We start from the raw sequence: 24019 nt of genomic DNA, 5'->3' as shown, positions 1-24019 counted from the left end.
AACGCAGCATGAACTCTGCCGGTTATCTTCACTTCATGCTTAGTTTTAGTCCACGGAGTGTTTTACTGTCACATGTCTTTTTACAAATGGTTAGAAGATTGACTTGATGATTTATAGCAAGCATAGTCTTTGTTATCACCTGTCAATTAATACTCAAAAAAGGGATAACAAAAAGATAATAGGTCATTTGTGTAATTCCTGGTCACTCATTGTTGAAAAGCGGTCACTCATTGTTGAAAAGCAGAAACAGCAACTATCTCTTTGAATTTTTCAATGCAAAACTGCTGTTAACATCCTCCCTCCCCCACAAGCAGGTTTACTTCTGTGTTCCATAGATATGAGCTGCTGAAGACCTGGGGTCCTGTTATATGCTCTGCAGTGTGCTGTACGGCTTACCTAGCTGAGGCTTTATCTTGCCACCCTGGCGGTGTTTACCCTAGTTTATCACTGCATTATTTAATCCAGGGCTTGCTGTCAGCACTGCTGTTGCAGAGAAGCTGGGCAGCGCAGTGGAGGAACTGACAACAGTGTTAATCTTTAAAACTCTGGTGAAAATAACCTGAGTCTGTCTAACTGGGCTGAATAACACCACAGTGGCAATTACCATCCTCTGCTCACCTGCAGCGTCCACTGTAATAAAACAGGGCTGCTGGACACCCTTACCAGGTGAACGAGGCACTGCTCAATACAAATCAGATTTCTGCAAGGCTTTACTTCAGTTTACAGGGGGACCGCCTTGTTAGGGAGAATCAGATTGGGACTGTATAAAAAGTGTTAGGTTAGGCTTTACTGTATTGATATGAAGAATGTATTCGCACATTTAAACTTTGTTCCAGCTACATGCTTCATTATTAAGCAGAACCAATGTAACTGTTGACCAGGGAATCTTTACCTATAAAACCTGGGGTGGAATGGCACAAAGCTGCCTAGCCCTGCAGCACAGTACATGATGCCCTCTGAGTTAACCATGTCCATTTATCATTAACTTTCTGATTCCTCTTTGAGCTCATTCTGCAACATTATGAGTGTGTAATTGTGTATGTGTTTGTGCAGAGCCTCGTTCTTCATTAGGAGTGTGTAATTGTGTATGTGTTTGTGCAGAGCCTCGTTCTTCATTATGCGTGTGTAATTGTGTATGTGTTTGTGCAGAGCCTCGTTCTTCATTAGGAGTGTGTAATTGTGTATGTGTTTGTGCAGAGCCTCGTTCTTCGTTAGGAGTGTGTAATTGTGTATGTGTTTGTGCAGAGCCTCGTTCTTCATTAGGAGTGTGTAATTGTGTATGTGTTTGTGCAGAGCCTCGTTCTTCATTAGGAGTGTGTAATTGTGTATGTGTTTGTGCAGAGCCTCGTTCTTCATTATGAGTGTGTAATTGTGTATGTGTTTCTGCAGAGCCTCGTTCTTCATTATGAGTGTGTAATTGTGTATGTGTTTCTGCAGGACCTCCTTCTTCTCGGGGCGACAGCGATTGAGGACCGGCTTCAGTCGGGGGTCCCCGAGACTATAGCCACCCTCATGAGAGCAGACATTAAAATATGGATCCTGACGGGAGACAAGCAGGAAACTGCCATCAACATCGGTGAGGGGCGGTAATTCTATAGGTTTTTTTTGCAAGTCCACCACCACAGCTACTTAGTATTACTATGAGCTTATATTCTAATAATACAACAAGGACTTGCAAGGGGAGAGAACCCCACCTCAGAAACAATCGCAAGTATTGGCTGAAGTGTTTCTGGTTCCCCGTTTTTGATGTGACAGATTGTTTGCCCCCTCTGTTGAAGTGTAATAGGAAGTATTAGCAGTGATTTAAACTGCCTCCCCACTCCAGTCTTACAAGTTCCCACAGGATGTAGCTCTAGGTTACCTTGCACTGGGGGGGTAAAAATAATGATGACGCGCAACAGCTGTTGCTAATGCACTGTCAGCTAGAAAATGAATCTTATCAGATTGGTAACAGTCTGTTTCAGGAAGCATTACCGATTTCAACAGGCTAAAGTGAAAAACTGCCCAGTTCAAATAGAAAACTCTTGAGTGATTTAATCATGGGATACGAAGCGAGTTTTCACCGACCCACAATCAGTGTTAAACGAGTCAGTGTCTAACACTACAGTCTGCATTAACAGCACAGGTAAATGCTGCTTGCTCCTGTTGCATTAGTCCCCATTCAGTGCACTTTCACTGGAGTATTGAATACGATTGTTTGTTTTTCACGTGGTCCCCACAGAGATTTCTTTTTGTCAAGCTCATCCTTTTTGTGTTGTACACATGGGCATTACACAGAAGAAACAGTGCATGCTCATACAGAGGGGCCTCAGGATCACAGAATAATCACACAGTGCCTGAAGGGTTACACATATTTGAATAAAGTTTATCGGACTGTAGCCAAATGCAATCAAACGCCTATCAGAGACGAAGAGGTTTTTATACAAGTTTGGTGAAGATTGTTGCAAGAACAAGGCAGTTGTCATGATTGTTTTCACCATCTAGAGTGGGAAATGCGGGCAGCATCAGCACGTGAGGAGCCACATTCTTTGAATTAGTAATTGCCAAAAATGTCATTTCTGACCAGGTGTGCATTATGCACTAAGATTTACGGTGTGGATCTTGGCTGGGTCAGACACATTGGTGGATCTAACCTGTGACCTCCCAGCCCAACAGCTATGCACACTGACTACCAACGGGCCATCTGACTTGTCTCAGCCGTAGCCTGAAGTAGACATTTTATAGGATTCCTGCATGCCTCATGACCAAGACAGTGACTAACACAACGAGGTCCTGAATTGCTTACTGTTAAACAGTTTAAAAATAGCTTAAAGAGAATAGCTGCTAGTCACAGTGAAGCAGTTCTGGCTCAGGCAGGCCCAGTCCTAGGACACAGTAAAGTGCATGAGACACAGTAGTTCTTGAGACACAGTAAAGTGTTTGAGACGCGGTCCTTTTTTCCATCATTATCCCAGCATGCTGTCAGGGTTTCTGTTATTCCTTATATCCAGTTCCAGTTCTGTTGTGGGACCAGAAGTCCTTGATTCAGTGAGTGACATTTTATTTGTGAATTAAAAGCCAGCTAGGAATAAGGAATAATCAGCTTTGTCAGTCATCTGTTTGTATTGTGATTTCCAGGTGTAAATGTGTATGTGAAGCGCTTTGGGATGCCTTGTCCATTCAGTGGCTGACTCTCTCGTTTGCTGCAGACAGTTAGAGGAGTGTTGCGCATGCCTGCATTGTCACGGTGCCTGCTCTGTGTGTTCCTGCTCTGCTGTATTGACACTGCCCTCCCTCTCTCCCAGGTTACTCCTGCAGACTCATCTCCCACGGCATGTCTCTGATCATCCTCAACGAGGACTCCCTGGACGTAAGTCAGCCTTCTCTGTTGCTCTGTGTGTGTGTGTGTGTGTGTGTGTGTGTGTATACGTATGCACACACAAATACACACACATGTATAGAAAACTGATTTTAAAACAGTGCTAAAACTTGCAGTGCTAAGGTAGTGAGCACTCTTTGTTTAACCCAAGAAATAAATTGCTCTTCAGTAACGTTATGTTTTCAAGAATGCATTCACTGACAGAATGAATGCTGGGTTTTGACTGGCGGAACCTCTGTTGATGGTTTCAGGCTGTAAGGCTTGTCTGCTGAAGGTGTGTGCTGGCGATGGCAATGAATCATACTGAGCTAATGCCCTGCTCCCCTCCCTTTCCAAAGTGTGTGCACTGCTCACTATAATAGATGGAAACTCATTACCATTTGACACAGTGTGAACAAATCTGCAATAAGGGCAAAGCATGAAAGCAGTAGTGATGTTTGCAGTTGTTAGGTGGCTGCGTGCATTGTACACGTTGATTAATGTTACTCAGGAGATGGGTTAAGCCTGCTCAAAGCACATGCTGTGCTAGTTACTGCTGCTTTTCTGACCTTCGGATCTAATGATGCTTACATTCTGTTCACATAAATTGCCTTTAACTTTAACTGTTTTTTTTAAAGACTTTGTTGCCTATTCACACAGCTTTACTTGTGAATTATTTAAAGAATGCTTTGTTATTAATAAAGTAAAGTTTGCTCTAACCCCTGGGACTGTTGTTATAGAAGACGATCAGAAGCCTGCAGCACAGTTTCATTCATATCAAACTGGATTTTATTCATTAAAACAGACTTTGAAAAAAAACATACTTTACTTCACTCATGTTTCAATGAAAGCTTTGCTAGTTTGTTAATTAAATTAGTTTTACGACTTTTAAAGACGGTATGGTGTTGTGTTTTAAGGACAAGGTAAAGTTGCATGTTTAGGACTGGCTGCAGTATGTCAGTCCAGCGCACTGGTAATGGGACGCAGACGGGAGCATTTGATGCTCATCACTCTGTTGTAAATGTTTTAAAATTCTGTACCAAACATCCCATTGCTGAAGTAGGCTGGACATGTTTTGTGATGTTTTCTAATGAGAGCTGGCTGGAATTTGTGAAGCTTCTGCCGTGAGCAATAAGAGGCTAAGTTACGGCCACAGTTCTAAACAATTCCGAAAAAGAAAGATTTATCAAATTCCCTCTTCATGCTGCGAGGGAAACAGTTCCCTGTCTTTGAGAGGTGATATGCTAAAGATAATTCTCCCGTACGGGTTTGAACCCTCGGAACAGCCACATGAACAGAATCCTGAGAGAGTGGGAGCTACAGCCAAGAGGTACGAAGCCTTCAAAAACCTAAAACACAAAGCAATAGGAATGAGGAAGCATCCGCTTCATAGGTGAGAGGCAGACTCATTGTATATGAGAATGATGTGTCAAAGGGGAGCGCTCTAGAACAAATCTGCAACATGGATTGCACAGCACATCTCATTTATGTAGAGACTGCTTACAAGCAAACTGGTAAATCTATTGCAGTGAGTCTGAACAACAACACATGAAGTGATTCGGTACCTGGAGGGAGCACCAGCTTTTCATCGATAGCCTTGTATTTCAACTATTGGCATATTTCAAGTATAAAATACAAGCAAAAAAAACAACAGATCCTTAACAGAAGAAAAGAGGGGATGACAGTAACATTGCTAATAATATACATGAAAACTGATTTTAAAACAGCACTAAACTTGCACAAATGCATTGCTCTTCAGTAACATGCATTCGTTAGGACTTGAAGAATGCGTTCAGTGTGTTATCAACGCTGCAGACATTACAGAGGGACGCCCAGTATTCAGAAGTGGCTCTGTGTGTGACGGATTGGGTATGGTATTGAATTCCAGCTATGCCGAGATAGGGAGAGAGAAACGGAAGGCAAACTACTTTTCTTTTTAGGACATTCCAGATACTGGCATCGTGTGGAAAGTGCAGAATAATGTATGGCTTTCCCTGTATTATTATTATTATTATTTATTTCTTAGCAGACGCCCTTATCCAGGGCGACTTACAATCGCAAGCAAATACAAATACATTCAAGTGTTACAATATAAGTCATACAATAAGAACAAGAAATACAATAATTCTCAAGTGTGACAAACCACAATTCAATAATACAGCAGATAATAGTGAAAGTTACATCAGGATATGATTAAGTAGTGATAGTTACATCAGGATATGATTAAGTACAAAATACTACAGATTAAACACTTGGCAGATTACAATATTCTGAGGTACAGGATTAAATGCAGTAAAATAGGGGGCAGATAAGAGCAAAATAAAGCATATTTAAATGAAGGGTGATAGTGTCCCAGGATACAACAGAGGAGTTCTACAGGTGCTGTTTGAAGAGGTGAGTCTTAAGGAGGCGCCGGAATGTGGTCAGGGACTGGGCAGTCCTGACATCTGTAGGAAGGTCGTTCCACCACTGCGGAGCAAGGGTGGAGAAGGAGCGGGCTCGGGAGGCAGGGGAGCGTAGCGGAGGTAGAGCCAGTCTTCCAGTGCAGGCGGAGCGGAGAGGTCGAGTGGGGGTGTAGGGAGAGATGAGGGTCTGGAGGTAGCTGGGTGCAGTCTGATCAAGGCATCTGTAGGCTAGTACAAGAGTCTTGAACTGGATGCGAGCGGTGATCGGGAGCCAGTGGAGCGAGCGGAGTAGTGGAGTAGCGTGGGCGAAGCGAGGTAGAGAGAACACCAGGCGAGCAGCAGAGTTCTGGATGAGCTGGAGCGGACGGGTGGCGGACGCAGGGAGGCCAGCCAGGAGGGAGTTGCAGTAGTCTAGGCGGGAGAGTACCAGGGCCTGGACCAGGAGCTGGGTAGCATAGTTGGTGAGGAAGGGTCGGATTCTTCGGATGTTGCTCAGGAAGAATCTGCAAGTGCGTGCCAGAGTGGAGATGTGCTGGGAATAAGAGAGGCTGGGGTCCAGGGTGACTCCAAGGTTCTTAGCTGAGGAAGAGGGAGAGAGTGTGGTAGATTCCAGAGGAACAGAGATAGAGAGATCAGAGGAGGGGGAGGAGGAGGGAAAGAAAAGGAGGTCAGATTTAGAGAGGTTGAGTTTGAGGTGATGCGAGTGCATCCAGGAGGAAATAGCAGACAGACAGGTAGAGATACGGGAGGAGATGGTGGAGTCAGAGGTGGGGAAGGAGAGGAAAATCTGAGCATCATCAGCATAGAAATGGTATGAGAAACCATAGGATGCGATGAGGGGGCCCAGGGAGCGGGTGTAGAGAGAGAACAGGAGAGGACCCAAGACTGACCCTTGGGGGACTCCAGTCAAGAGAGGGTGAGGTGTGGAGGTTGCTCCACGCCAGGTTACCTGGTAAGTGCGGTTGGAGAGGTAGGAGGAGAACCAGGCCAGAGCAGTGCCAGAGATCCCCAGGTCAGCAAGAGAGGATAGTAGAATAGAGTGATCAACAGTGTCAAAGGCAGCAGAGAGGTCGAGGAGAATTAGGACAGAGGAGAGAGAGGCAGCTCGGGCACACTTAAGTGAGTTGGTGACAGACAGAAGGGCGGTTTCAGTGGAGTGAGCAGAGCGGAAGCCAGATTGGAGAGGGTCAAGCAGAGAGTGGTTGGACAGGAAAGCAGAGAGCTGGCGGTGTACAGTCCGCTCGAGGGTTTTGGAGAGGAAGGGTAGGAGGGAGACAGGACGGTAGCTCTGGAGGGAGGTGGGGTCGAGGGTAGGTTTTTTGAGGAGGGGAGTGATCGAGGCTTTTTTGAAGGCAGAGGGGAAGATGCCAGAAAGTAGAGAGGTGTTGAGGAGGGAGGAGATGAAGGGGAGTAGAGCAGGAGCAGCAGCTTGAAAGAGGTGAGTGGGGAGGGGGTCCAAGGCACACGTGGTGGGTTTGTGACCCTGGAGCAGGGAGGAGAGGTCAGAGTCTGAGAGGGGCAAGAAGGTGGAGAGGGAGGGCGAGTTAGTAGGGGATGTAGTGGGTGTAGGGGTTGGAGCAGGAGGGGGTGCGGGGGAGGGAGAGGTGTTAAAGAGTTTGCGGATATCTGAGATTTTAGAAGAGAAGAAGGAGGCAAAGTCGTCAGGGGAGATAGAGGAGGGAGGAGGAGGGGGGGAGGGTTTAGGAGGGAGGAGAAGGTAGAGAATAGTTTACGTGGGTTGTTAGTGGAGGCTTGGATTACAGATTGGAAATAAGCACATTTAGCAGAGGAGAGAGTAGAGGAGAAGGAGGAGAGAAGAGTGCGGTAAAGGTCTAGGGCAGCAGGGAGTTTGGTTCTCTTCCATTTCTTTTCAGCAGATCGCAGTGTGATTCTTGCCGAGCGGAGCACAGAGGAGAGCCAGGGATGGGGAGGGGAGGGGCGAGCGGGTCGGGAGGTGAGGGGACAGAGGGAGTCGAGGGAGGAGGTGAGTGAGGAGAAGAGGGTGGAGGTAGCAGAGTCTACGGAGAGTTGTGAAAAGGAGTCGATAGGAGGGAGGTGAGAGAGAGCAGTGGAGGCAAGGACAGAGGGGGAGAGAGAGCGGAGGTTACGGCGAGAGGTGACAGTGGGGGTAGGAGGAGCAGGGAGAGGGGGGAGAGACAGAGAAAAAGAGATGAAATAGTGATCAGAGAGGTCCAGGGGGGTGACAGAGAGGTTGGAGGGGCAGCAGGCCCTGGAGAAGGTGAGGTCCAGTTGACGGCCAGCTTTGTGGGTAGGAGGAGACGGAGAGAGACAGAAGTCGAAGGAGTGAAGGAGAGGGAGGAATCCAGCAGAGTGGCTGGGGTTGGAGAGATGGATGTTGAAGTCACCCAACAGGACAGTCGGGGTAGACAGAGAGGGGAGGGAGGAGAGTAGATAGTCGAGTTCATCCAGAAAGTGAGTGAGAGGCCCAGGGGGGCGGTACAAAACAATGAGCAGGAGTTGACAGGGAGAGGTTAGTTGGACTGCATGAAATTCAAAGGTAGTGACAGAGAGGGAGGTGAGATCAGAGGGGACAGAAAAGAGTAAGGAGGGAGAGAGGAGAAGACCCGTCCCACCTCCCCGTCCGGTGAGACGCGGGGTATGGGACAGGACGTAGAGAGAGGACAGGGCAGCAGGAGTAACAGTGTTATCAGGGGACAGCCAGGTTTCAGTGAGAGCAAGGAAATCGAGCGAGAGGTGGGAGGCAAAGGCAGAGATGAAATCAGCTTTGTTAGCAGAAGAGTGACAGTTCCAGAGTGCACCAGAGAGTGTGCGGGAGGGGGGGGAGAGGCAGAGAAATGAGGTTAGAGGGGTTGGAGGAGCAACAGCGGAGGGAGGGCAGAGGACAAGGACGGGAGGACAGAACAGGGATGTGAGAGACAGTCATAGCAGGACAAGCAAGACAAAAGGCACAGTAGGAGCAGTGGGGTGGAGGATACAGACCTGACTAGTAGATGGCTTCTTCCAGAGCGCTGGTAGGTTCGGATCTAGTCGAACAGCGTCTCAGCGCAGGCCTCCCCTCGCTGGACTCCCACAGCTAGACTCCCGGCTCTTTTGTTGAGGCTCTTCGGTTGGCTGGCGCGTCTGGCTGGCGCTAAAATAGGCTGCTTAATATATATTAAAAAAACAACTGCGTGGAAACCAATCAGATAGCAAAACAACTTCTATTCAATTAAACCACTCACCTGGTACTAATCACACACACCAACTCAGCTAATTCAAACACCACCTTACAGAGTTACCAAATGTAGTTAATTAAAGATTACTTGAAGCAGGAGCTAGCCTATCTGCCTCAGTCCCTGGTTCCTGTAGACTGATCACTATTTATATGCACACCCTAGATGGGTTCCACCTCACTTTGCAAGGGGACTGGCACAACTGCTAACTGCTCTATTGACAATACTTTTACACACTTCAAAGGGGATCACACCACTGCAGGAGGCTGTGTGGAGACCAATCCAAATGCAAACCACCCTCCCTGAGAAGTTACAAATTGCAAAATCACCTTAATATTCAAATAACCACACTACCTGGTTTAAAATCACATACACACACTCCTCCCTAAATTGAAACACCAACTAATAAAAATAATACTTAAATAGTTAATTACAAATTAGTAGGAGCAGGACCAGTTACCTATCTTGCCTCAGATTTCTGGTTGCCTGTAGACTCCCACAGCTAGACTCCCGGCTCTTTTGTTGAGGCTCTTCGGTTGGCTGGCGCGTCTGGCTGGCGCTAAAATAGGCTGCTTAATATATATTAAAAAAACAACTGCGTGGAAACCAATCAGATAGCAAAACAACTTCTATTCAATTAAACCACTCACCTGGTACTAATCACACACACCAACTCAGCTAATTCAAACACCACCTTACAGAGTTACCAAATGTAGTTAATTAAAGATTACTTGAAGCAGGAGCTAGCCTATCTGCCTCAGTCCCTGGTTCCTGTAGACTGATCACTATTTATATGCACACCCTAGATGGGTTCCACCTCACTTTGCAAGGGGACTGGCACAACTGCTAACTGCTCTATTGACAATACTTTTACACACTTCAAAGGGGATCACACCACTGCAGGAGGCTGTGTGGAGACCAATCCAAATGCAAACCACCCTCCCTGAGAAGTTACAAATTGCAAAATCACCTTAATATTCAAATAACCACACTACCTGGTTTAAAATCACATACACACACTCCTCCCTAAATTGAAACACCAACTAATAAAAATAATACTTAAATAGTTAATTACAAATTAGTAGGAGCAGGACCAGTTACCTATCTTGCCTCAGATTTCTGGTTGCCTGTAGACTCCCACAGCTAGACTCCCGGCTCTTTTGTTGAGGCTCTTCGGTTGGCTGGCGCGTCTGGCTGGCGCTAAAATAGGCTGCTTAATATATATTAAAAAAACAACTGCGTGGAAACCAATCAGATAGCAAAACAACTTCTATTCAATTAAACCACTCACCTGGTACTAATCACACACACCAACTCAGCTAATTCAAACACCACCTTACAGAGTTACCAAATGTAGTTAATTAAAGATTACTTGAAGCAGGAGCTAGCCTATCTGCCTCAGTCCCTGGTTCCTGTAGACTGATCACTATTTATATGCACACCCTAGATGGGTTCCACCTCACTTTGCAAGGGGACTGGCACAACTGCTAACTGCTCTATTGACAATACTTTTACACACTTCAAAGGGGATCACACCACTGCAGGAGGCTGTGTGGAGACCAATCCAAATGCAAACCACCCTCCCTGAGAAGTTACAAATTGCAAAATCACCTTAATATTCAAATAACCACACTACCTGGTTTAAAATCACATACACACACTCCTCCCTAAATTGAAACACCAACTAATAAAAATAATACTTAAATAGTTAATTACAAATTAGTAGGAGCAGGACCAGTTACCTATCTTGCCTCAGATTTCTGGTTGCCTGTAGACTCCCACAGCTAGACTCCCGGCTCTTTTGTTGAGGCTCTTCGGTTGGCTGGCGCGTCTGGCTGGCGCTAAAATAGGCTGCTTAATATATATTAAAAAAACAACTGCGTGGAAACCAATCAGATAGCAAAACAACTTCTATTCAATTAAACCACTCACCTGGTACTAATCACACACACCAACTCAGCTAATTCAAACACCACCTTACAGAGTTACCAAATGTAGTTAATTAAAGATTACTTGAAGCAGGAGCTAGCCTATCTGCCTCAGTCCCTGGTTCCTGTAGACTGATCACTATTTATATGCACACCCTAGATGGGTTCCACCTCACTTTGCAAGGGGACTGGCACAACTGCTAACTGCTCTATTGACAATACTTTTACACACTTCAAAGGGGATCACACCACTGCAGGAGGCTGTGTGGAGACCAATCCAAATGCAAACCACCCTCCCTGAGAAGTTACAAATTGCAAAATCACCTTAATATTCAAATAACCACACTACCTGGTTTAAAATCACATACACACACTCCTCCCTAAATTGAAACACCAACTAATAAAAATAATACTTAAATAGTTAATTACAAATTAGTAGGAGCAGGACCAGTTACCTATCTTGCCTCAGATTTCTGGTTGCCTGTAGACTCCCACAGCTAGACTCCCGGCTCTTTTGTTGAGGCTCTTCGGTTGGCTGGCGCGTCTGGCTGGCGCTAAAATAGGCTGCTTAATATATATTAAAAAAACAACTGCGTGGAAACCAATCAGATAGCAAAACAACTTCTATTCAATTAAACCACTCACCTGGTACTAATCACACACACCAACTCAGCTAATTCAAACACCACCTTACAGAGTTACCAAATGTAGTTAATTAAAGATTACTTGAAGCAGGAGCTAGCCTATCTGCCTCAGTCCCTGGTTCCTGTAGACTGATCACTATTTATATGCACACCCTAGATGGGTTCCACCTCACTTTGCAAGGGGACTGGCACAACTGCTAACTGCTCTATTGACAATACTTTTACACACTTCAAAGGGGATCACACCACTGCAGGAGGCTGTGTGGAGACCAATCCAAATGCAAACCACCCTCCCTGAGAAGTTACAAATTGCAAAATCACCTTAATATTCAAATAACCACACTACCTGGTTTAAAATCACATACACACACTCCTCCCTAAATTGAAACACCAACTAATAAAAATAATACTTAAATAGTTAATTACAAATTAGTAGGAGCAGGACCAGTTACCTATCTTGCCTCAGATTTCTGGTTGCCTGTAGACTCCCACAGCTAGACTCCCGGCTCTTTTGTTGAGGCTCTTCGGTTGGCTGGCGCGTCTGGCTGGCGCTAAAATAGGCTGCTTAATATATATTAAAAAAACAACTGCGTGGAAACCAATCAGATAGCAAAACAACTTCTATTCAATTAAACCACTCACCTGGTACTAATCACACACACCAACTCAGCTAATTCAAACACCACCTTACAGAGTTACCAAATGTAGTTAATTAAAGATTACTTGAAGCAGGAGCTAGCCTATCTGCCTCAGTCCCTGGTTCCTGTAGACTGATCACTATTTATATGCACACCCTAGATGGGTTCCACCTCACTTTGCAAGGGGACTGGCACAACTGCTAACTGCTCTATTGACAATACTTTTACACACTTCAAAGGGGATCACACCACTGCAGGAGGCTGTGTGGAGACCAATCCAAATGCAAACCACCCTCCCTGAGAAGTTACAAATTGCAAAATCACCTTAATATTCAAATAACCACACTACCTGGTTTAAAATCACATACACACACTCCTCCCTAAATTGAAACACCAACTAATAAAAATAATACTTAAATAGTTAATTACAAATTAGTAGGAGCAGGACCAGTTACCTATCTTGCCTCAGATTTCTGGTTGCCTGTAGACTCCCACAGCTAGACTCCCGGCTCTTTTGTTGAGGCTCTTCGGTTGGCTGGCGCGTCTGGCTGGCGCTAAAATAGGCTGCTTAATATATATTAAAAAAACAACTGCGTGGAAACCAATCAGATAGCAAAACAACTTCTATTCAATTAAACCACTCACCTGGTACTAATCACACACACCAACTCAGCTAATTCAAACACCACCTTACAGAGTTACCAAATGTAGTTAATTAAAGATTACTTGAAGCAGGAGCTAGCCTATCTGCCTCAGTCCCTGGTTCCTGTAGACTGATCACTATTTATATGCACACCCTAGATGGGTTCCACCTCACTTTGCAAGGGGACTGGCACAACTGCTAACTGCTCTATTGACAATACTTTTACACACTTCAAAGGGGATCACACCACTGCAGGAGGCTGTGTGGAGACCAATCCAAATGCAAACCACCCTCCCTGAGAAGTTACAAATTGCAAAATCACCTTAATATTCAAATAACCACACTACCTGGTTTAAAATCACATACACACACTCCTCCCTAAATTGAAACACCAACTAATAAAAATAATACTTAAATAGTTAATTACAAATTAGTAGGAGCAGGACCAGTTACCTATCTTGCCTCAGATTTCTGGTTGCCTGTAGACTCCCACAGCTAGACTCCCGGCTCTTTTGTTGAGGCTCTTCGGTTGGCTGGCGCGTCTGGCTGGCGCTAAAATAGGCTGCTTAATATATATTAAAAAAACAACTGCGTGGAAACCAATCAGATAGCAAAACAACTTCTATTCAATTAAACCACTCACCTGGTACTAATCACACACACCAACTCAGCTAATTCAAACACCACCTTACAGAGTTACCAAATGTAGTTAATTAAAGATTACTTGAAGCAGGAGCTAGCCTATCTGCCTCAGTCCCTGGTTCCTGTAGACTGATCACTATTTATATGCACACCCTAGATGGGTTCCACCTCACTTTGCAAGGGGACTGGCACAACTGCTAACTGCTCTATTGACAATACTTTTACACACTTCAAAGGGGATCACACCACTGCAGGAGGCTGTGTGGAGACCAATCCAAATGCAAACCACCCTCCCTGAGAAGTTACAAATTGCAAAATCACCTTAATATTCAAATAACCACACTACCTGGTTTAAAATCACATACACACACTCCTCCCTAAATTGAAACACCAACTAATAAAAATAATACTTAAATAGTTAATTACAAATTAGTAGGAGCAGGACCAGTTACCTATCTTGCCTCAGATTTCTGGTTGCCTGTAGACTCCCACAGCTAGACTCCCGGCTCTTTTGTTGAGGCTCTTCGGTTGGCTGGCGCGTCTGGCTGGCGCTAAAATAGGCTGCTTAATATATATTAAAAAAACAACTGCGTGGAAACCAATCAGATAGCAAAACAACTTCTATTCAATTAAACCACTCACCTGGTACTAATCACACACACCAACTCAGCTAATTCAAACACCACCTTACAGAGTTACCAAATGTAGTTAATTAAAGATTACTTGAAGCAGGAGCTAGCCTATCTGCCTCAGTCCCTGGTTCCTGTAGACTGATCACTATTTATATGCACACCCTAGATGGGTTCCACCTCACTTTGCAAGGGGACTGGCACAACTGCTAACTGCTCTATTGACAATACTTTTACACACTTCAAAGGGGATCACACCACTGCAGGAGGCTGTGTGGAGACCAATCCAAATGCAAACCACCCTCCCTGAGAAGTTACAAATTGCAAAATCACCTTAATATTCAAATAACCACACTACCTGGTTTAAAATCACATACACACACTCCTCCCTAAATTGAAACACCAACTAATAAAAATAATACTTAAATAGTTAATTACAAATTAGTAGGAGCAGGACCAGTTACCTATCTTGCCTCAGATTTCTGGTTGCCTGTAGACTCCCACAGCTAGACTCCCGGCTCTTTTGTTGAGGCTCTTCGGTTGGCTGGCGCGTCTGGCTGGCGCTAAAATAGGCTGCTTAATATATATTAAAAAAACAACTGCGTGGAAACCAATCAGATAGCAAAACAACTTCTATTCAATTAAACCACTCACCTGGTACTAATCACACACACCAACTCAGCTAATTCAAACACCACCTTACAGAGTTACCAAATGTAGTTAATTAAAGATTACTTGAAGCAGGAGCTAGCCTATCTGCCTCAGTCCCTGGTTCCTGTAGACTGATCACTATTTATATGCACACCCTAGATGGGTTCCACCTCACTTTGCAAGGGGACTGGCACAACTGCTAACTGCTCTATTGACAATACTTTTACACACTTCAAAGGGGATCACACCACTGCAGGAGGCTGTGTGGAGACCAATCCAAATGCAAACCACCCTCCCTGAGAAGTTACAAATTGCAAAATCACCTTAATATTCAAATAACCACACTACCTGGTTTAAAATCACATACACACACTCCTCCCTAAATTGAAACACCAACTAATAAAAATAATACTTAAATAGTTAATTACAAATTAGTAGGAGCAGGACCAGTTACCTATCTTGCCTCAGATTTCTGGTTGCCTGTAGACTCCCACAGCTAGACTCCCGGCTCTTTTGTTGAGGCTCTTCGGTTGGCTGGCGCGTCTGGCTGGCGCTAAAATAGGCTGCTTAATATATATTAAAAAAACAACTGCGTGGAAACCAATCAGATAGCAAAACAACTTCTATTCAATTAAACCACTCACCTGGTACTAATCACACACACCAACTCAGCTAATTCAAACACCACCTTACAGAGTTACCAAATGTAGTTAATTAAAGATTACTTGAAGCAGGAGCTAGCCTATCTGCCTCAGTCCCTGGTTCCTGTAGACTGATCACTATTTATATGCACACCCTAGATGGGTTCCACCTCACTTTGCAAGGGGACTGGCACAACTGCTAACTGCTCTATTGACAATACTTTTACACACTTCAAAGGGGATCACACCACTGCAGGAGGCTGTGTGGAGACCAATCCAAATGCAAACCACCCTCCCTGAGAAGTTACAAATTGCAAAATCACCTTAATATTCAAATAACCACACTACCTGGTTTAAAATCACATACACACACTCCTCCCTAAATTGAAACACCAACTAATAAAAATAATACTTAAATAGTTAATTACAAATTAGTAGGAGCAGGACCAGTTACCTATCTTGCCTCAGATTTCTGGTTGCCTGTAGACTCCCACAGCTAGACTCCCGGCTCTTTTGTTGAGGCTCTTCGGTTGGCTGGCGCGTCTGGCTGGCGCTAAAATAGGCTGCTTAATATATATTAAAAAAACAACTGCGTGGAAACCAATCAGATAGCAAAACAACTTCTATTCAATTAAACCACTCACCTGGTACTAATCACACACACCAACTCAGCTAATTCAAACACCACCTTACAGAGTTACCAAATGTAGTTAATTAAAGATTACTTGAAGCAGGAGCTAGCCTATCTGCCTCAGTCCCTGGTTCCTGTAGACTGATCACTATTTATATGCACACCCTAGATGGGTTCCACCTCACTTTGCAAGGGGACTGGCACAACTGCTAACTGCTCTATTGACAATACTTTTACACACTTCAAAGGGGATCACACCACTGCAGGAGGCTGTGTGGAGACCAATCCAAATGCAAACCACCCTCCCTGAGAAGTTACAAATTGCAAAATCACCTTAATATTCAAATAACCACACTACCTGGTTTAAAATCACATACACACACTCCTCCCTAAATTGAAACACCAACTAATAAAAATAATACTTAAATAGTTAATTACAAATTAGTAGGAGCAGGACCAGTTACCTATCTTGCCTCAGATTTCTGGTTGCCTGTAGACTCCCACAGCTAGACTCCCGGCTCTTTTGTTGAGGCTCTTCGGTTGGCTGGCGCGTCTGGCTGGCGCTAAAATAGGCTGCTTAATATATATTAAAAAAACAACTGCGTGGAAACCAATCAGATAGCAAAACAACTTCTATTCAATTAAACCACTCACCTGGTACTAATCACACACACCAACTCAGCTAATTCAAACACCACCTTACAGAGTTACCAAATGTAGTTAATTAAAGATTACTTGAAGCAGGAGCTAGCCTATCTGCCTCAGTCCCTGGTTCCTGTAGACTGATCACTATTTATATGCACACCCTAGATGGGTTCCACCTCACTTTGCAAGGGGACTGGCACAACTGCTAACTGCTCTATTGACAATACTTTTACACACTTCAAAGGGGATCACACCACTGCAGGAGGCTGTGTGGAGACCAATCCAAATGCAAACCACCCTCCCTGAGAAGTTACAAATTGCAAAATCACCTTAATATTCAAATAACCACACTACCTGGTTTAAAATCACATACACACACTCCTCCCTAAATTGAAACACCAACTAATAAAAATAATACTTAAATAGTTAATTACAAATTAGTAGGAGCAGGACCAGTTACCTATCTTGCCTCAGATTTCTGGTTGCCTGTAGACTCCCACAGCTAGACTCCCGGCTCTTTTGTTGAGGCTCTTCGGTTGGCTGGCGCGTCTGGCTGGCGCTAAAATAGGCTGCTTAATATATATTAAAAAAACAACTGCGTGGAAACCAATCAGATAGCAAAACAACTTCTATTCAATTAAACCACTCACCTGGTACTAATCACACACACCAACTCAGCTAATTCAAACACCACCTTACAGAGTTACCAAATGTAGTTAATTAAAGATTACTTGAAGCAGGAGCTAGCCTATCTGCCTCAGTCCCTGGTTCCTGTAGACTGATCACTATTTATATGCACACCCTAGATGGGTTCCACCTCACTTTGCAAGGGGACTGGCACAACTGCTAACTGCTCTATTGACAATACTTTTACACACTTCAAAGGGGATCACACCACTGCAGGAGGCTGTGTGGAGACCAATCCAAATGCAAACCACCCTCCCTGAGAAGTTACAAATTGCAAAATCACCTTAATATTCAAATAACCACACTACCTGGTTTAAAATCACATACACACACTCCTCCCTAAATTGAAACACCAACTAATAAAAATAATACTTAAATAGTTAATTACAAATTAGTAGGAGCAGGACCAGTTACCTATCTTGCCTCAGATTTCTGGTTGCCTGTAGACTCCCACAGCTAGACTCCCGGCTCTTTTGTTGAGGCTCTTCGGTTGGCTGGCGCGTCTGGCTGGCGCTAAAATAGGCTGCTTAATATATATTAAAAAAACAACTGCGTGGAAACCAATCAGATAGCAAAACAACTTCTATTCAATTAAACCACTCACCTGGTACTAATCACACACACCAACTCAGCTAATTCAAACACCACCTTACAGAGTTACCAAATGTAGTTAATTAAAGATTACTTGAAGCAGGAGCTAGCCTATCTGCCTCAGTCCCTGGTTCCTGTAGACTGATCACTATTTATATGCACACCCTAGATGGGTTCCACCTCACTTTGCAAGGGGACTGGCACAACTGCTAACTGCTCTATTGACAATACTTTTACACACTTCAAAGGGGATCACACCACTGCAGGAGGCTGTGTGGAGACCAATCCAAATGCAAACCACCCTCCCTGAGAAGTTACAAATTGCAAAATCACCTTAATATTCAAATAACCACACTACCTGGTTTAAAATCACATACACACACTCCTCCCTAAATTGAAACACCAACTAATAAAAATAATACTTAAATAGTTAATTACAAATTAGTAGGAGCAGGACCAGTTACCTATCTTGCCTCAGATTTCTGGTTGCCTGTAGACTCCCACAGCTAGACTCCCGGCTCTTTTGTTGAGGCTCTTCGGTTGGCTGGCGCGTCTGGCTGGCGCTAAAATAGGCTGCTTAATATATATTAAAAAAACAACTGCGTGGAAACCAATCAGATAGCAAAACAACTTCTATTCAATTAAACCACTCACCTGGTACTAATCACACACACCAACTCAGCTAATTCAAACACCACCTTACAGAGTTACCAAATGTAGTTAATTAAAGATTACTTGAAGCAGGAGCTAGCCTATCTGCCTCAGTCCCTGGTTCCTGTAGACTGATCACTATTTATATGCACACCCTAGATGGGTTCCACCTCACTTTGCAAGGGGACTGGCACAACTGCTAACTGCTCTATTGACAATACTTTTACACACTTCAAAGGGGATCACACCACTGCAGGAGGCTGTGTGGAGACCAATCCAAATGCAAACCACCCTCCCTGAGAAGTTACAAATTGCAAAATCACCTTAATATTCAAATAACCACACTACCTGGTTTAAAATCACATACACACACTCCTCCCTAAATTGAAACACCAACTAATAAAAATAATACTTAAATAGTTAATTACAAATTAGTAGGAGCAGGACCAGTTACCTATCTTGCCTCAGATTTCTGGTTGCCTGTAGACTCCCACAGCTAGACTCCCGGCTCTTTTGTTGAGGCTCTTCGGTTGGCTGGCGCGTCTGGCTGGCGCTAAAATAGGCTGCTTAATATATATTAAAAAAACAACTGCGTGGAAACCAATCAGATAGCAAAACAACTTCTATTCAATTAAACCACTCACCTGGTACTAATCACACACACCAACTCAGCTAATTCAAACACCACCTTACAGAGTTACCAAATGTAGTTAATTAAAGATTACTTGAAGCAGGAGCTAGCCTATCTGCCTCAGTCCCTGGTTCCTGTAGACTGATCACTATTTATATGCACACCCTAGATGGGTTCCACCTCACTTTGCAAGGGGACTGGCACAACTGCTAACTGCTCTATTGACAATACTTTTACACACTTCAAAGGGGATCACACCACTGCAGGAGGCTGTGTGGAGACCAATCCAAATGCAAACCACCCTCCCTGAGAAGTTACAAATTGCAAAATCACCTTAATATTCAAATAACCACACTACCTGGTTTAAAATCACATACACACACTCCTCCCTAAATTGAAACACCAACTAATAAAAATAATACTTAAATAGTTAATTACAAATTAGTAGGAGCAGGACCAGTTACCTATCTTGCCTCAGATTTCTGGTTGCCTGTAGACTCCCACAGCTAGACTCCCGGCTCTTTTGTTGAGGCTCTTCGGTTGGCTGGCGCGTCTGGCTGGCGCTAAAATAGGCTGCTTAATATATATTAAAAAAACAACTGCGTGGAAACCAATCAGATAGCAAAACAACTTCTATTCAATTAAACCACTCACCTGGTACTAATCACACACACCAACTCAGCTAATTCAAACACCACCTTACAGAGTTACCAAATGTAGTTAATTAAAGATTACTTGAAGCAGGAGCTAGCCTATCTGCCTCAGTCCCTGGTTCCTGTAGACTGATCACTATTTATATGCACACCCTAGATGGGTTCCACCTCACTTTGCAAGGGGACTGGCACAACTGCTAACTGCTCTATTGACAATACTTTTACACACTTCAAAGGGGATCACACCACTGCAGGAGGCTGTGTGGAGACCAATCCAAATGCAAACCACCCTCCCTGAGAAGTTACAAATTGCAAAATCACCTTAATATTCAAATAACCACACTACCTGGTTTAAAATCACATACACACACTCCTCCCTAAATTGAAACACCAACTAATAAAAATAATACTTAAATAGTTAATTACAAATTAGTAGGAGCAGGACCAGTTACCTATCTTGCCTCAGATTTCTGGTTGCCTGTAGACTCCCACAGCTAGACTCCCGGCTCTTTTGTTGAGGCTCTTCGGTTGGCTGGCGCGTCTGGCTGGCGCTAAAATAGGCTGCTTAATATATATTAAAAAAACAACTGCGTGGAAACCAATCAGATAGCAAAACAACTTCTATTCAATTAAACCACTCACCTGGTACTAATCACACACACCAACTCAGCTAATTCAAACACCACCTTACAGAGTTACCAAATGTAGTTAATTAAAGATTACTTGAAGCAGGAGCTAGCCTATCTGCCTCAGTCCCTGGTTCCTGTAGACTGATCACTATTTATATGCACACCCTAGATGGGTTCCACCTCACTTTGCAAGGGGACTGGCACAACTGCTAACTGCTCTATTGACAATACTTTTACACACTTCAAAGGGGATCACACCACTGCAGGAGGCTGTGTGGAGACCAATCCAAATGCAAACCACCCTCCCTGAGAAGTTACAAATTGCAAAATCACCTTAATATTCAAATAACCACACTACCTGGTTTAAAATCACATACACACACTCCTCCCTAAATTGAAACACCAACTAATAAAAATAATACTTAAATAGTTAATTACAAATTAGTAGGAGCAGGACCAGTTACCTATCTTGCCTCAGATTTCTGGTTGCCTGTAGACTCCCACAGCTAGACTCCCGGCTCTTTTGTTGAGGCTCTTCGGTTGGCTGGCGCGTCTGGCTGGCGCTAAAATAGGCTGCTTAATATATATTAAAAAAACAACTGCGTGGAAACCAATCAGATAGCAAAACAACTTCTATTCAATTAAACCACTCACCTGGTACTAATCACACACACCAACTCAGCTAATTCAAACACCACCTTACAGAGTTACCAAATGTAGTTAATTAAAGATTACTTGAAGCAGGAGCTAGCCTATCTGCCTCAGTCCCTGGTTCCTGTAGACTGATCACTATTTATATGCACACCCTAGATGGGTTCCACCTCACTTTGCAAGGGGACTGGCACAACTGCTAACTGCTCTATTGACAATACTTTTACACACTTCAAAGGGGATCACACCACTGCAGGAGGCTGTGTGGAGACCAATCCAAATGCAAACCACCCTCCCTGAGAAGTTACAAATTGCAAAATCACCTTAATATTCAAATAACCACACTACCTGGTTTAAAATCACATACACACACTCCTCCCTAAATTGAAACACCAACTAATAAAAATAATACTTAAATAGTTAATTACAAATTAGTAGGAGCAGGACCAGTTACCTATCTTGCCTCAGATTTCTGGTTGCCTGTAGACTCCCACAGCTAGACTCCCGGCTCTTTTGTTGAGGCTCTTCGGTTGGCTGGCGCGTCTGGCTGGCGCTAAAATAGGCTGCTTAATATATATTAAAAAAACAACTGCGTGGAAACCAATCAGATAGCAAAACAACTTCTATTCAATTAAACCACTCACCTGGTACTAATCACACACACCAACTCAGCTAATTCAAACACCACCTTACAGAGTTACCAAATGTAGTTAATTAAAGATTACTTGAAGCAGGAGCTAGCCTATCTGCCTCAGTCCCTGGTTCCTGTAGACTGATCACTATTTATATGCACACCCTAGATGGGTTCCACCTCACTTTGCAAGGGGACTGGCACAACTGCTAACTGCTCTATTGACAATACTTTTACACACTTCAAAGGGGATCACACCACTGCAGGAGGCTGTGTGGAGACCAATCCAAATGCAAACCACCCTCCCTGAGAAGTTACAAATTGCAAAATCACCTTAATATTCAAATAACCACACTACCTGGTTTAAAATCACATACACACACTCCTCCCTAAATTGAAACACCAACTAATAAAAATAATACTTAAATAGTTAATTACAAATTAGTAGGAGCAGGACCAGTTACCTATCTTGCCTCAGATTTCTGGTTGCCTGTAGACTCCCACAGCTAGACTCCCGGCTCTTTTGTTGAGGCTCTTCGGTTGGCTGGCGCGTCTGGCTGGCGCTAAAATAGGCTGCTTAATATATATTAAAAAAACAACTGCGTGGAAACCAATCAGATAGCAAAACAACTTCTATTCAATTAAACCACTCACCTGGTACTAATCACACACACCAACTCAGCTAATTCAAACACCACCTTACAGAGTTACCAAATGTAGTTAATTAAAGATTACTTGAAGCAGGAGCTAGCCTATCTGCCTCAGTCCCTGGTTCCTGTAGACTGATCACTATTTATATGCACACCCTAGATGGGTTCCACCTCACTTTGCAAGGGGACTGGCACAACTGCTAACTGCTCTATTGACAATACTTTTACACACTTCAAAGGGGATCACACCACTGCAGGAGGCTGTGTGGAGACCAATCCAAATGCAAACCACCCTCCCTGAGAAGTTACAAATTGCAAAATCACCTTAATATTCAAATAACCACACTACCTGGTTTAAAATCACATACACACACTCCTCCCTAAATTGAAACACCAACTAATAAAAATAATACTTAAATAGTTAATTACAAATTAGTAGGAGCAGGACCAGTTACCTATCTTGCCTCAGATTTCTGGTTGCCTGTAGACTCCCACAGCTAGACTCCCGGCTCTTTTGTTGAGGCTCTTCGGTTGGCTGGCGCGTCTGGCTGGCGCTAAAATAGGCTGCTTAATATATATTAAAAAAACAACTGCGTGGAAACCAATCAGATAGCAAAACAACTTCTATTCAATTAAACCACTCACCTGGTACTAATCACACACACCAACTCAGCTAATTCAAACACCACCTTACAGAGTTACCAAATGTAGTTAATTAAAGATTACTTGAAGCAGGAGCTAGCCTATCTGCCTCAGTCCCTGGTTCCTGTAGACTGATCACTATTTATATGCACACCCTAGATGGGTTCCACCTCACTTTGCAAGGGGACTGGCACAACTGCTAACTGCTCTATTGACAATACTTTTACACACTTCAAAGGGGATCACACCACTGCAGGAGGCTGTGTGGAGACCAATCCAAATGCAAACCACCCTCCCTGAGAAGTTACAAATTGCAAAATCACCTTAATATTCAAATAACCACACTACCTGGTTTAAAATCACATACACACACTCCTCCCTAAATTGAAACACCAACTAATAAAAATAATACTTAAATAGTTAATTACAAATTAGTAGGAGCAGGACCAGTTACCTATCTTGCCTCAGATTTCTGGTTGCCTGTAGACTCCCACAGCTAGACTCCCGGCTCTTTTGTTGAGGCTCTTCGGTTGGCTGGCGCGTCTGGCTGGCGCTAAAATAGGCTGCTTAATATATATTAAAAAAACAACTGCGTGGAAACCAATCAGATAGCAAAACAACTTCTATTCAATTAAACCACTCACCTGGTACTAATCACACACACCAACTCAGCTAATTCAAACACCACCTTACAGAGTTACCAAATGTAGTTAATTAAAGATTACTTGAAGCAGGAGCTAGCCTATCTGCCTCAGTCCCTGGTTCCTGTAGACTGATCACTATTTATATGCACACCCTAGATGGGTTCCACCTCACTTTGCAAGGGGACTGGCACAACTGCTAACTGCTCTATTGACAATACTTTTACACACTTCAAAGGGGATCACACCACTGCAGGAGGCTGTGTGGAGACCAATCCAAATGCAAACCACCCTCCCTGAGAAGTTACAAATTGCAAAATCACCTTAATATTCA

General features: G+C 43.7%; 1 protein-coding gene across 7 annotated transcripts in view; it reads left to right on the top strand.

Annotated features, from left to right (window-relative positions):
* Nucleotides 1-24019, top strand: part of LOC117407247 (phospholipid-transporting ATPase IB-like) — a 174325-nt gene that overhangs the window by 43541 nt on the left and 106765 nt on the right. For all 7 annotated transcript variants that reach the window (XM_059030679.1, XM_059030674.1, XM_059030676.1 and 4 more), the window contains 2 exons: nt 1438-1576; nt 3285-3349. In XM_059030679.1, coding sequence (XP_058886662.1) covers nt 1438-1576; nt 3285-3349 — 204 coding nt within the window. The remainder of the gene's footprint in view (nt 1-1437; nt 1577-3284; nt 3350-24019) is intronic.

The sequence above is a fragment of the Acipenser ruthenus genome, chromosome 9 (genome assembly GCF_902713425.1).
Source record: "Acipenser ruthenus chromosome 9, fAciRut3.2 maternal haplotype, whole genome shotgun sequence".
In the NCBI taxonomy this organism is placed as follows: domain Eukaryota; kingdom Metazoa; phylum Chordata; class Actinopteri; order Acipenseriformes; family Acipenseridae; genus Acipenser; species Acipenser ruthenus.
Note: the sequence above shows the minus strand (reverse complement) of the source record. Positions and strands in the feature narration are given on the sequence as shown.